At 35.0% G+C, this 16,008-nt stretch overlaps 1 protein-coding gene across 5 annotated transcripts in view; it reads left to right on the top strand.

Moving 5' to 3' along the window:
* Positions 1-16,008, top strand: part of PTPRK (protein tyrosine phosphatase receptor type K) — a gene marked incomplete at both ends in the record, with an annotated part of 530,533 nt that overhangs the window by 400,642 nt on the left and 113,883 nt on the right. For all 5 annotated transcript variants that reach the window (XM_080929566.1, XM_080929568.1, XM_080929564.1 and 2 more), the window contains 4 exons: positions 3,511-3,813; positions 9,030-9,139; positions 10,697-10,898; positions 13,588-13,693. In XM_080929566.1, the coding sequence (XP_080785692.1) occupies positions 3,511-3,813; positions 9,030-9,139; positions 10,697-10,898; positions 13,588-13,693 (721 nt within the window). The remainder of the gene's footprint in view (positions 1-3,510; positions 3,814-9,029; positions 9,140-10,696; positions 10,899-13,587; positions 13,694-16,008) is intronic.

Raw genomic sequence — 16,008 nt, 5'->3', positions numbered from 1 at the left:
TTTCCTCCTATGTGGTATCTCTTCTGTTTGTCTCTGATGTCCCTTCTTATTCAGCCCAGATTATATCCTCACATATTGCAGTAATTTTATTTCCCTACTCCAATGTCTCTAAATATGATATAGGCTCCAACTCTTTCTTTCCAAGGCAGGTATATGACTACATTGACTTTTTGCTTAGAAATTTACTTCAAGTTGAGCCCAGTCTCCTAGCAGCACAGCATCAAAATTGGCTCAGTGTTTGTCTAACCAGTCTTTCCTATATCTTATCCACCTAGGCATATGTAAAGCAACCAAATGGGAATATGTAGGGTTTTTTTTTTTTTTGCAATTATGTTCCACATTTCTTCCCATTTTATTTCTTTTGCTTTTGTATTATTTATCTAAAATATGTCTATAGAGCTAGACTCTGTCTTCTGAGACCTAAAGCACATGACTCCTCTGTTTGACAAGCAGAACTTATCACTCCCTCTTGTGTTCAGAGATACTGTCGTGTTCTGTTCATGTCTCCCTTAATCAAATTATAATCTTTTTCTTGTTTTATCACCTTCAATAAATAAGAGGTAAGCTCCTCATAACTAATATGTTTTATTCATTTTACTATCTCCTGTCCCATTTTGCATACCTTCATAAGAGTCCATTTTTGTTTCATATTAGATGAATAACTTGGAGGCCTTTTTATGTGAACACTTGCTGCGTTAAGAGCTCTACATTATTGTGCTTTTTTCCCCTAAGATTCTTATAACACTTTGCTGAACAACTGCTTCCCCTTCTTGCCTCACCTATATCTAAGTGTACATGAGAAGGGACTGGGAACCAAGACAGCATGTAAGCAATATCTAGTAAGACAAAACTGAAAAGTGTAAAATTAAGTTTAAATCTCTATTTAACAAGAACAGGGTAACTACTTGCATCTGTTCAATCTATGAAAACAAAAAAGCAATGGAAGTAACCTACTGACATTGTTGAAAGATTCTTCATCAAAAATTATTTTCCTAACCATATATTGACACAGAAATTTTGGTGGTGACATACATGCATAGGACTAATTATGTACTTTTTCCTGATTTGTAGAGTTTCATATATAATTCACTATGAATGCCAAACAAGGAACATTCAAATACACACAAATCAAATTATCCAAGTGCACCAGTGAACTTTTATGTAGTAATTGTCCCTGTTTGGTTTTTCTCACTGTGATTTAAAAAACAAAACAAAAAAAAACTTGGAAGAAAAGAGTTTATTACTTTTTACAATTAGACTCTATTAACAAGGGAAGCCAGGAAAAAAAGTTCAAGAATCCTGGAGGCAGAATCTGAGATGAGTTCATGGAGGTTTAACATTTACCTGCTTGCTCCCCACAACTGTTCAGTCTGCTTTCCTATATAACCCAGGACCACCTGCCCAGGGGTAGCACAGCCCAAGAAGGCTAGGCCCTCCCATATCAATAAATATCAAGAAAATGGCTCATAACCTCTGCCTCATGCCAGTCTGATGAAGGCAATTTCTTAGCTGCAACTCCCTCTTCTCAGATCTGTCTGGGTTTGACAAAATTTAACCATGAGAATAACTTACACATCCTCTGCTAACTCTAAGCTATGTAAGAATTTGGGGTATACATAAGAGACTGACCTCTTTCATGGTGTATGAAATGGTATTAGATTATGGATTAGCTGCCAGCTGCACAGAGGTCAGACAGATACGGAGAAAGAAGAAGATGGCTTGGATACAGATAAATGTATAGAAAGAGGAAATATGAGTTTCAGAATGAGAGGACCTATGTAAACTGCGTTACTAAACAGGTTTTTATCATAAGTGGTTTCTGTCAATGATGTCTAGGGGTCACTTAAATATTTTATGTGTTTTCTTAATTGTTCATTCTGGATACAAATAAACACTTTATAGATAAAGTATGATTCAAGTTGACTATGCCCACTAAGGAAAATCTTGTTGCTCTCCAGCCATAGTGAAAATTACAGTTTCTCTTGCAATGGATGAAATTAATGTAGCTGTTATTATTTATTCAACTGCTAGATTCCATAGACAAAATTGATGGAAATCACCACTGAACTGGATGGATTACCCAGTGGGGAAAGTATTAGCATAGAGCTAAATGGGAGAAAGTATGTATGCTTACAAAGTCACAACCTTCCTTTCAGTTGCTCTGTGTGCTCTTAGGACAGTAAACAAGATCAAATCTGGTACAGCAGACAGACTGAAGTCTAAAGAGAACCCACTAACACTCGAAACCTAAGCGTTAGATTCTACCAATGTTTGATTTGTATGAGTTCACAGAGAATATTAAGTTTTGAAATTTTAATGTATCTCCCACTTGGGATTGTGTCCCATCTCACACTAAAGCTATTGAACTGGATTCCCAATTTGGGCTCACCATCTGTGTTACTTTTTAATTATTTTTATAGAACTGAGATTTTAAACATCAAATATAAAAATGTATAAAAACATCCAAAGTGGGCCTTTTGCAGTTGTCTTGCTTTTATCCCTGCTGACTTCAGGTTGTTGTCAGCAATAGTATCGACCGCCCTGAGTGGGTTAAGGAAGCTCTAGTGAGACCTTGAGCTTGGCCTCAGCTGTTTAACTTTTTTCTAATCGATGTCTTAACATTTTGCTGTGTTCCGGTTTCTGTGCTGTATATGGTTCACCATGGCCCTGACTTCCATAGAGTAATTATTTTGATTAAGTTAGACAATTAAAGTCAGTCTTGCATGAGGAACGGATACCGCTGGGAGTCAGTGATGGATGGACTCCAGTCTTCTGAGTGTTCAGTCATGCCAGCATTTCCAGCTGAGTGAAAACTCTCTTGTCTGGTTAGTATGACAGTGAATGGGTTGTGAGACCTGAGTGTCTTAGAAAATAAGTCACAAAGAGATCAAGAAGGCAGGAAGATGATGTTACTATCCACATGTGTTCTTGCATTTGTGTTGTATCCACATCTTTTATTTGTGTTGATGAACAACATCATTACTGAAATAATTAGTGTTAATTAATAGCTGTGTCATTTTTGGTAAATGGTAGTTTAGTGTTACAATTAGACTAATTAGTACACACCATGGCTTAGGGACATGACAAATCATTGAGCAGAGTACATTGACTCTTGTCCCTTCTGATGTATGAGCTAATCTACTTGCTTAATAATGATGAAGGAAAGCGACAGGGATCTGGACAATCACAACCATCAGGCATTGTTTCCATATTTCTGGCTCTCTTTTTTGCTGCTTAGTTCTCGAGTACTAGAAATTGTTACTTGATGTTTTCTTACTGTGTGTCATAATTTCTAATACTAAAGTAGGTAGTCTTTAAAACTTACCAAAATAAAACTATGAATAGGTATAACACTAAAACCCAAATATTCTCTTGGCAAAACACGAAAAATCAAAGATTCTCTTGATATTCACTGCATTTGTGTATGCCGTGTTACCTTCAGTGTTATACTCTTTCAAAAGCATTCACGATCAAGTTGACATCTGTCTGCAACTTTGATTTATTTTATAGAGCCTATGCGGACTCCAAAGACTTTAAAGATTGCTGAAATCCAGGCAAGGCGCATTGCAGTGGACTGGGAGTCCTTGGGCTACAACATCACTCGTTGCCACACTTTCAATGTCACTATCTGCTACCATTACTTCCGCGGCCACAATGAGAGCAGAGCAGATTGCTTGGACATGGACCCCAAAGCCCCTCAGCACATTGTGAACCATCTGCCACCTTACACAAATGTCAGCCTCAAGATGATCCTAACCAATCCGGAGGGAAGGAAGGAGAGTGAAGAGACAATCATCCAAACTGATGAAGATGGTATGCTCATGTTTATTATCTTCACGGGGGGTTGGGGTGGGGACAAAGAACGACATCTTTACATTTACCCTACAGTATTCATCACTGAACTGAAACCAGAATCCCAACAAATTTTCTCAGCCCAATTTACCTCTTAACAGAGCACGTATTCTTTCGAAAAGGAGCCAAATAGTTAAATGACATGCACCCATGCTGTGGTTTTAAACAGTGCTGAGAGAACCATGAACAAAGCTCTTCTTACCAAATGTAAAGACAAAAAAGTTCTTACCCACATCACTAGATCTTTTGGCAAACTCACTTCCTTATACGTTGTCTGTGTGTTTTGCAAGCCATACTAGCTAAAATTGTTTTTCTAATATATGAAGATAAAATACTTTATCTGGTTGCAAGTGGGTGTGTGTGTGTTTATGAGAGAGAGAGAGAGAGAGAGAGAGAGAGAGAGAGAGAGAGAGAGAGAGAGAGAGAGAGAGAGAGAGAGAACACAAAAGACACAGGACATTTCTTTAGTCAAAATAAAGGTCCTCCTAAGAAAATAACAGGCCATCACTTTTATAGATCTTATTACAACCTAAGAAATTATATTCATAAAAATTAGGTAATAGGAATGTATATTTATATTAATATTATAATATGTATGCCTTTTCCTAAGGTATGGTAAATCATTAGTATGACTATGAATAGAGTTCCTTATTTTACTAATAATTAAATATTTTAAGATGATACTTTTTAGGAATTTTCTCTTATAAATGAATCTATGTTGGGTGAAAGCTGCTAAATAATGATCAGAAGCAATACTTACCGGGAATTGGCATTCATCAACCTCATCTAGAGCCAGTAACTTCTCCCTGCTCTCTAGTCCTATGCTTAAGTGAAGAAGTCAAAATTGGGGATTAATCTGCTTCCATTCCTTCTTACTTTCTTCTTGAACAGTCTGTCAGGAGGCCCATGTTTTTATTTGAGTTTTAGAGAAAAGATCTATTGTATAGCCAGACAACTCACCCACCTTCCTTCATGTATTCAATGGGCCACTATGTATCTTTTGGCACCTAGTAAGTAGGATTGAGGTGGATATAATAAAATAGATCTGTGAGCTGTAATATCTAGAAATAGTCCTTGCAAGTTTTTCTCCTCTGCAAAGTGGAAGTGACTCTGGTTTGTCCTGTTGCTTTGTCTTTAGAGAAGCTAGAGCCTTGAGCATCCTTCAGCACAGACTGCAGGAACAGTGTCTGAAATCAGACTCATGTTACAAAAACTTCAGAGTAAAAACTTTTGAGACTTATGATGAATATAATATTATCCTGTTTGAGTTATTCAAGGTGGCTATCTCAAGTATCACATGGTTTCACAACGTGAAAGCAGTGTGGTCACAATATTTAAATAATACCTCACCCCTATCTTGTCTGCCACCCCTACCCTCCCACATACTCAACACTTACCTGTGCTCAAAAAAGCGGAGAGGATAGTAGATTCATAGGTCAATAATAGAAGCAGATGTCTGAAAAAGCTTCAGATGTCCTGAGGAATCACATAGCTTCTGACGTGCTGTGGAGATTTCAGGGTCTGTGTCACACTGGGCATTTTATTACCCATGTTTTTAGTGTTAGGAGTATCACCACATGTTTTTGCTTTTGGTTTTTTTGTTTTGTTTTGGGATGTTTTTTTTCTTTTTTTTAAATTGGATATTCTCTGCATTACATTTCAGATGTTATCCCCTTACCCCAAATCCCATCCCCTCTCCCACTCCCATTGCCTCCATGAAGATGCTTCCTCTCCTAACCATCCTCTCCCACCTCAGCACCTTGGCGTCCCCCTACACTGGGAAAATGAGCCTTCAATGAACAAAGGCCTCTCCTCCCATTGATGCCAGAATATGCTATCCTCTATAGCCACATGTTTTATTGCTTGGTTTTAACATTTAAAGCAAGGATGTCTTAATTGATAACAATTAGAGTCAGCTATATGAGTTTTATATTGTCATTTATTTTTTACCCAGTCACCCTTTAACAGTGCAATTTCCCTTGATTTTATCCTTTGTTATACTTTACTATTTTGATTTTCTTTCCTACAAACAAATGAAAGATCATATTTTTGTAATTTTTTAATTACATTATATTTTTAAACTGCATTTGGTAACACAAATAACTATGTTAATAAGCAGGTAATGCATTGCTCTGGAATTTTATCCTAACCTGATCAAACTCACAATAACAATGTTGATATTGTCTAGACTTACTTTTATACTTGAGAAACAACAAGATTTCTCTTTTTCATTTCAGTACTATTTTCAGGTCTATTTTTATGTCAACCTTTGTGTTGAGAACTTTTCATATAAGCATATGTTGAGTATACTATACTGACTTCAGTTATGTGAAGTTGAACATTAGAGTTTCACAGTCTGACTACTGTGTGATTCCTGTGGTTGTGTCTCACATGGTAGCTTTTCCCTTTTTCTTGTCTGTTTTCTATTCTATAAGTAACACTCAAAAACTGATGTAAAAACTTTCATGAAGTATTTGTAAGTAACTCATTCTTTATGGATGCTCGTGTGAGTTTGAGTTTCCTCCCAGAATACTTGTTTTATCTCAATGTTCTGAGGTGAGGAAAAAGAGCCAAATCATACTTATAGTTGCTAAGATCGATGGATTATGATGATCTGATTAAGTCAGTCCTACTAAATTATTGCTGCTCCATATACAGAATAAAAGAATAAATTATCAACCATCTAATAAAAAGATATAATTATGTGAAAAGAATTATGGGGACCTCCATAAATCAAGGTCCCAAAGCTAGAACCATTTCCCACTAGAACCTTTGGGTAAAATTTATGCTTAATTTACTACACGTGCTTCTTTAATGCATGGGCAGAATTTTTTGTATAAGGTTCTGTTTTCATTTTTTATTCCAGCATTCATGAAAATCAATATTATGAAGTTAGCTCAGCAGAAAAGCCTGGTTTAGGGACATTTTTTAAGGCTACAAAGCTATTTTAAAATGTACATTCATTACATTTTTAGGTGCCGTAATGCTTATTTAATATAATCTTTCATTGAACCTATTTCATTTTTCTTTTTCATTTTTTTAAAGTTATATTTGAAGGACTTCCTCATGCTCAAAACAAAATTAGCTGAAACAGCTCACAGATAAATCACAAGTACAGGAACAAAAGTCAGCACTCTGTCTCCATTAAAAATTGCTATGGTGGAAACCCGAAGTGACAATCCGTGCAGTCTGTAGCTAGGCATGAAATGGCTTTAGGAGCTTCCTGCTGTATTTAGACAAACTGTAACTGGATTGAGACATTGTCTATGTGTGTATAGGCATAAAATAAATGGTGTAGCTGGTCTGTACCTGTACCTCATCCTCACTGTCTTTATGGGTATATGTATATACTTATATGTATTTTGGAGTACTTATTTTTCCAAGTCACAATCACTTGTTTGATCACAAACAGATTCAACATATATACATATACCTTCTTGTACAACAAACCACTGTCCCTGTCAGCCTTGGCATTGCCAGAAATCGCACAGAATATTTGTCAGGATCTCTGTCATAATGAGCAGAGTAGCCTATACTGACAGCATGCAAGAGGGTAAAGGATGCTGATAGAGTCAGGAGTATGACCAACATTCAGGGCTGGCATGCTTTCTGTTTACTATGGATTTCTTTTTTTCCCTGTGGGTTTCTTTCTTTTATGTGCCATCTCACGTTGCCTGCCCCAGAGGTCAAAACATCATTCATAGTCTCCTTGCAGAATGAAATAAATCTCAGCCTGGTGACATATCATTCAGAATTTCTTGCTGCTGCTAGCCATGAAAAAATACATTTCCTTTGATCCAGTGATTTTTAATTTATTTCAATCCTCATGAAATTGCTCTGTACTTTGCAACGGCATTTCTAGATAATGTCATGTGTGAAGTTCACTGAAACGTTGGATTTGAGGAAAATATTAATTAAAAATCATACTTGCCTAATACAGAGTTGATATTTTCAAAAAGGAATTTTTAAGCCAAATGTGGGATGATATGTATTGTAAAACATCTTTGGAATAAGAATCTGGATTGTGTGAACAAATACCAAAGGTTTAAAGTAAAATATATAAAAGGAAAACACATAATAGTAGAAATATCTTTAGCTTGTCAACAATAACTTATACATCACTAATTAATGACTTGGGATTATGCAAATTATAAGGCTTTTACAAATATAGAATGGGCAATGTTATAATTCTTGCTTAACATGCATGAAGCTCTGAATTAAATCCCCAACACAGTGACACATTCTTGTAATCTCAGTGTTCTGGAGGAAGAGGCAAAGAATCATAGGTTCAGATCTTCCTCAACTACATAGAGCCTAATGCCAATGTGTGTATTAGACCCTGCCAAGAATAAACAGCAAGAAAAACAAAGAAAACGGAAACAAAGACTACACTAAATGATCTGACAGTTCAGTTGTAGAGCACTGCTTTGTGTGGAAAACTTCTGAGCCCTAACCTCAGCTCTGACAAATGGCTAAAGCATACAGATTGAGAGATACTTGAGCAAGCTAAAACCAGCTTGCTCTTAATAATCCTCTTTCTTAGCAGAGAAAAAAGTAAGCATAAATTAGAACCATGAAGTAATTACATTTTAGCATATTCATTCTTAACATCTTTTTAAAAATTATATTAATCAGTTATCTTTTTAATTATAGAAAATTTAATAAGTATAGCTACAAAAGTCAGGATGATTTTAATGGGCATTTCAAGTCAGTGCTATGTGATTTGGCTTTTGAGTCTAAGGAACATTAATTATAAGTATAATTTTATAACTTTGTTGATGTAACCTCTTTAGGGGATTATCATAATCTTAAAAAAATCTTTCAAGGAGATGCATCTCTGTTCTCAAAGCAAATTACAAATAAGAACCTTATGTTATTAGAGGTATACAACAGAGGAAACTAGAATACATGACTATGCAACCCTCCAAGGTGATTGAATATTCATTTGAATAAAAATAACTTTACATTTATTTCTACATTTCTTGCTTTAGAAACTTGCAACCTGACTTTTGTTGTCCATTTTGGAGTCAAGTCTGCATGTACTGCCTGTACAAACAGTACATGTAAAGACACATTTCATCTGATGGCATCTCCTATAAATTGTATTTATCTTGTTTATATGAGGTGCTTTCAACATCGTTTGTACATGTTCTTATTATCAATGCTTGTATTCCTAGTACCTGGGCCTGTGCCCGTCAAATCCCTCCAAGGAACATCCTTTGAAAACAAGATCTTCCTGAACTGGAAAGAGCCATTGGAACCAAATGGGATTATCACTCAGTATGAGGTATGGGGAAATGGGTGCTGGCTGGCAGGTAGTCACAAAGAAAAGGCAAAAGGGAGAAAGTTGGGAGGAATAATGGAACAGGGAAAGGTGGAGATGAGAGGATTAAAACAACATTGGCTCTCCTTTGTCCTAATCTATAAATTATTTGATTTGAACATTAATAACTATACAGTATCTAGAATTTCAAGTTCTTGAAATATAGGCTAGTTTTGTGTCTACGTATGTGCATAACTGGACTATGTTCTCGTCAAATCCAATTAATGGTTATAATGAATAATTGCACATGAAAATGCTAAGTCTGCATTCCTCAAATTAAGAGACCATTATCATCACACTGTGCTTAAGGAAAGGCCATTTAATGCCAGTGTTTCAAGGTAAGTAATTAATAGTCTCCCAAAAGCAAAACAGATTAAAAACCTATTTTAGAATTTTATTGTGCCTTTGAATATAAATCACTGTATTTTCAAATATAAGAAGCTAAAGAGAATGATAAATTTTTAATATGTTTTTATTGAAATAGAATTTTATACCTTTCCTCATCACTTTCAAATGGATATTTTTAATTGCATAGTTGTGAGGTTTTTCTGCTGTATAGTTAGAGCTGATTATAGAATGAACATTTCTGTTTCTAGTTCTTAAGAATGAGTTATAGGGATGAGAATGTTTGTGACTATTTTAGTGTGCTTGAATACTAGCTTTTTCTATATCATCCATTTTGTTGTCTTGAGACACATTCTTACTAAGTTAATACAATGGCCATAAAGTGACTCTGTTCTTGAACTTGTATCCCTCTCCCAAGTAGTACAGATTACTAACCTGTGCTGCTCAGTGTTGCTAGAACTTACTATGCTCCTCTTAGACAAAAAAGAAGAATATTATACTTTTGATGAAGACTTTCTGTTTTCACGCACATTAAAAAATGTACAAGAGGGCTGGAGAGATGGCTCAGTGGTTAAGAGCACTGATTACTCTTTCAGAGGTTCTGAGTTCAATTCCCAGAAACCACATGGTGGCTCACAACCATCTGTAATGAGATCTGATGGCCTCTACTGATGTGTCTGCAGGCAGATACAGTGTGCTCATATATAATAAAAATAAAATAAATAAATATAAAAATGTACAAGAAATTTTGTATATAGCATGCATATTTAAGTATATCCAGTTACTGGTAGATTTTTAAACATTTAAGTGTTTGTCAAAGTTAACATTCAGTGACTTGCATATTAATAGTTGCATGATAGATAATTCAGAATTAATCATACAGATTGATAAATAGTAGATAGGTGATTGATAGAGATGAGAGATGCCAGATATAACCATACCAAAATATAGATAGATTATAGATAGATAGATAGATAGATAGATAGATAGATTAATAGATTAATAGATAGATGATAAATGAGAGATGCCAGAATTAACCATATCAAAATAAAAGAAGAAGAAATAGAAAGAATGATGGTCTGACACTCTTATATACTATGTTATTTAGAAAGGGTTTACTTACAATTTATTATGCCTTCAGTTGAGATGTAATGAAAAATATATTTCCCACAACAGGTGAGCTATAACAGCATAAGATCATTTGACCCTGCGGTTCCAGTGGCTGGGCCTCCCCAGACTGTATCAAATTTATGGAATAGTACACACCATGTATTTATGCATCTTCACCCTGGAACCACCTACCAGTTTTTTATAAGAGCCAGTACTGTCAAAGGCTTTGGGCCAGCCACAGCCATCAATGTGACCACAAATATCTCAGGTAAGCAAATGAGTAATGTAGAAGCTGGAAGACTCATACTCCTGGTTTGCCATTAATATATTCAGTTGTATACTGTGTTCTCATGTAGCTTAGTAAGCCTTTACTCTCATTTCCTGGGGTCAAGGGTACTTTATTCAGACATTTGAGAACAAATCATTATTGGTTCTATGTTGTAATTCAAACAGTTTGCAAACAATTACAAAAATGACAGTAGTCTTAGAAAGTTACAATATTTCTTTACTTAAATTTTTCCCAAGTTCATAATCTATGATAGACCTTTTATTGTGCCTTTGAGTATCATTTGCCTGCTATATATGGATGGATGTTACCTAACCAACAGCAGAGGATTTTCACTCTGGAGTTAGAATATCTCACACCTTGTCTCTGACCCATTTTCCTCAACAGTAAACAAATGAAACTTTCAGTTCCTGTTTATAAAATGTGTTTCACAAATGTATCAAATTTTCAGACTAGGAAATTGCAAGAGACTGTTGAATTGATGAATAAATGTAACTAAATGTTACTTTCTATTACCTTCAGTTTTATAATTTCACTTGACCAGATCATTTATAGATCCTAGTTCTCCTTCGGTAAGATCACCAGTTAAACCTGTTTAGGTTCCTGCTGCCCATAAGCACTACCATGGGTCCAAAGTCTAGTCTAGTTAATGAAATATTTTGTCATGTTTTAAGATTACAAAAAAATGTGGGTGCTGTGTGTAACTAAAGATGAGGTTTTGGAAATTAAGTATAAGAACATTTGAAATTAAGTATAAGAACATTTTTGTTTTGTGAATTCTCTTTATAGTAATTTTACACAGCATGGAACAGCAGCCTTTCCCAATTAATATTCGGTATTTTTTGACATTGTCTTGAATCAATTTCTCTTGAATCATTTTAAGCTTTATTTGGAAATGTATTGAGTAAAATAAAAATTTTAAAAATTTATGTCATGAATAAAAGTAATTTTAATATTTCATTTGCATATGATTTGATTCACATTAATATTCTAGTAAAACTGATGTTTTAAAATATCCATAATATTAAAGAATTATAGCATAAAAACTGCCATTTTATTTCCTATTTGAAGTCATCAATTCAAAATATTTATTAGGTCACTTTATCAGAAAATAAGTCATGGTGAATATCACCACAAATTTCCTACCTTGTAAGATTAGCAACTGTTGAATTTTTCTATAGAAATTGCTATAAGATTTATATAAGCTTATAAAACAAAGCATTGAGCAGCTGTAGATTTCTGATTTATAAACACACAATTTTCAAGTCTTAGATACCCTGTTCAGCATGATGTTGAACAGAAAATTTATAATTATAGAACAAAACACCAGTCTAGTTTTTTTTTCCTCTAAGTTATTTCAGTCTAGTTTTACTATTACAATTTAAGAGCAGAGAATTTTCTTGTACCTTTAATTCCTGTTATTATGCTTTGGAGTTACTGTACGGTTGTTGAAGTTTTAAGATAATGTATAGCTATCTATCCCTTTAGTCTAGTGATTATTTTCCCCTCTGCATTTATAATATTAATTTAGGAAAAAGCTGGAGTGGTGGCCCAGTGTTAACAGCATTAGCTACTCTTCCAGTGGATTCCCAGACCCCAGAGGGTATCCCAGAACCATTCGGAACTCTATTTTCTGGGGATCTAATCTGACTTGTACAGGCACAAGAATGCATTCAGTGCATGTTCATTTAGGCACAAGAGCGGTACAAACAAAGACTGATTAATTTATATAAAAGTATGTTATGTTTTGCCAAATTAGCTGTGTGCATCTTTTGACTATTTGACTTTACTGAGCATATATTTTCTATTTATAATACTTGACTGCAGAAAATGTTAACTGTTAATTTTGGTTTCATGTCAGGGCTTGTGTTGTGTCTTCATGTCTATATCATAGTACATACAACTTTGTATATGTTTTGCATTTAGCCAGAATTCAATGAATGGTTGAATTTAATTTTTTGAAGTATCACTTGGATTTTGAAGTATAACTGATAATCTGAATGTTTTCATGGGTCTCATTTCCTTAAACATATTTCTACATGGTGAAAACAAACTGAAATTCCTTCCCACTCAAGGTTGGGAAACTCCCAGAACACAATTAAACACTATCCAATATTTTGAAAATCTCTGTGTTAAACTATTTGCCAATTAATGTACTAGCTCTTGGCAACTGAAAACTATGATTCTCTTTCCAGTTCACCAGAGTTAACAAATATGTTTCCCTTGTAGTCACATGAAACTGGTCCAGAGAAAATTTTTTTTTATTTAAAATGAATGCCTGTAACTACCAGGCAGCCCATAACTCCCTTCTGCCATGCACAACTCAAGCCTTCATGTGTGACTCCCCAGCTAGGGCTGAGTCTCCTCCTCCCACTTTCCCACCTCTTCCTTGCTGGGTTAACTACCATAAGAAGCTGAAATCAAAGTATCTACCCAAAGTGTTTGGAATATGAGGACAAATTCCCAGACTGCTTTTTAAAATCCAACAACGTCTTTCTAGCTTTGTCAGCTAGGGTTAAAATTCGGTGTCATGCCATAAAAGAAGGTTCACTGCAGTTAATTAGGAATTAAATTGATTTTCCCTTAAGGGAAATCATTTATTCATAGCAACCTATAATATATCGCTACCAGTCGATTGAACTTTCTCTTTGCCTTCTTGATCTCTTTTCAGCTCCAAGCTTACCTGACTATGAAGGAGTTGATGCCTCTCTGAATGAAACTGCCACCACCATCACAGTACTATTGAGACCAGCACAAGCCAAAGGTGCCCCTATCAGGTAAGTGGGATGGGGTTAAAAGGAAAAGCAGCCAGTGGGAGGAGTGTCTTCCTACAGTTGCTTAGCACGGAAGAATGCGGTTTGTTCATTTGCTTGTTTTGTTTCTGTTTATTCATTTGAACAAGGATGACAAACAGACTTATAGTTAAGAGGAGACTTAGAAGGTCGTTTCTGTGCCATCTAAGACTTTTTCTCTGTTTTTTTTTTTTTTTTTTTTTTTTTTTTTTTTTTTTTTCTGTATCCTGTTTCATTTCACTTCCTGTATTGGGGTATGTGCCTTGGAGGTATTTGTCAAATGGTATGACAAAGTAACTCTTGTCCAACTCTGTGTATCTCTTTCAAGTAATTTCACATGAGAGACTAAAAATCACTAGAAAACTCTGAGGAAATAAACACAGAATAATAGCAGATCAAGCTTCTGTGGCCTTTCAATTCTTAAATTATCAGAAATTTCATAATAAACATCAAAGTTCAGCTCACTAGTTCCTTTATTTTTTTAATTTTAAAATCTCTCCTATTGCTTACTATTGCTATTCTCTCCAAAAAAAAAAAAATTCTAATCTACATCAAAAAAATTTCTGATCCATGATATTTTTAGTGATTGCTAATATTTATTTATTCAGCCTTTTAAATTTTGTACAATTATAGATGAATATTTAAGATTCTAACTGAAACCAATAGTTATGTGGGCATTTTGTTCATCAATATTGATAAGAAAACCATATAGATATAAAAGGTATGGTACACCAGACAGCAGAATTAGTTTTGTGCTGTTTATAAATTCTTTCAAAAGCAGATTAATCTCTGTTTTGTATGTAAAATAAATATCCCTGATGTGAGGGAACAGATTTTTTTATCAGAGTTGTACAGTTTTATGAATAAAAATATGTTGATATAAAAGAATGCATGAGTTACAAAGAAAATTTGCAATCCTCACCTGGCTAAAATTCAGTGTACCACCACATTACAGAACAAGAGAGGTTTCTAGTGTGCCTATAATGCAGATGCTTCTGGAGCACCACCTACTTGAATATTCAAAGTCAGGATACAGTGCTGTTCATGAATCAATGATCTCTGAATCATTTTAATTGCAGGTGTGAAGAGGAAGAGAAAATGTCCCATTCACTTTATTATTATTATTGTCTGACTGTGCTCTATAATTTATATGACTAGCTCTTTGTTCATTTAATCAAAAAATTTCTGCAAATTTTGATCATTTGTTAGGTGCCTTATCACCCTGCTTAATATTATTAACTAATGGTACACTGCCCGGAACACAACACTCTGTCTCTTCCCAGGTTTCTTAGGGTATCAGGGCTCCCTTATGTAGATCCTGAGCTCATTGACAGTAGTCAGGAATTCTGTATATTTTCTATGTGTTTGATTAAATGACTTTCTTCTCTTCTGCTTACCTTTATGTATACATGATTTCTAATTACTAAGAATTCATATGGTCTAAACCAGCAAATATACAAAAATAATTCTTAATAGTCATTTACCTTTCCCTGGCATGGAAATGTACTTCATTGTATTACATTTGTTAGAAATACATTTGACCTTTCCTGGAATTGAGCCCACTGGCTAGGATCTCCAGATTATACAGTATAGATGAATAATTCCTCTGGCTTCTACATGCACGTATTTGGGTGCACACTTGCAAAACTGACGTTAAATACTAGCCTATTAACAGAAATAAATTGATATGAACATTTGCCAAAGTTAGTAAGTGAATGTTCCTAAAAGTTCTGGAAGAACAGTATGGTTTCCAACATGTTAATCCAATCAGGCCATCTTTCTTCAGCAGCATTTGCACAGAGCACCTGCAGGTGGAGCCAATAGACAGGGCTACACTTGAGTAGACAGGCAGCACAGCAGTTTGGCATTTGCTGAGTTTGGACTTTGCCTCCCTTGCTTTTGGAATCCTTTAGTTGAGTAGTATCTTCTCTTCCACTGACCATTTCTCTCCTTTGAACCATGCATAGACTCAAGTAGACCCTGGGGTCTGATTCTGAGGTGGTCTAGTCCAGTGTCCTACTGGCTTTAGCACTGAGTCTATGGTCTACTTCTCTAAATCATTTCCTGGATCCCATCATACCATTTCAACTTTCCTTTGAGGAATTTACTTTCTGCTTAATTTCCTGAGGCATAGTTACCCTCTCTGCTGTAAACTTTACTGCTGTTCTACTTTGTGTTCAAAGAATACCAGATCTCTTAACCTCTAGCTAACCTGAAAGCTTCCCACCTGTCCTCAGTCATTGATCCTGAATATTGTGTCTATCTTTTCTTTCTGTAATACTGTTAGTGTTTGTTGGCTT

This window comes from Micromys minutus (genome assembly GCF_963924665.1).
Source record: "Micromys minutus genome assembly, chromosome: 15".
NCBI classification, from domain to species: Eukaryota; Metazoa; Chordata; class Mammalia; order Rodentia; family Muridae; genus Micromys; species Micromys minutus.
The sequence above is the reverse complement of the archived record's forward strand: the minus strand, read 5'-3'. Positions and strand labels throughout refer to the sequence as shown.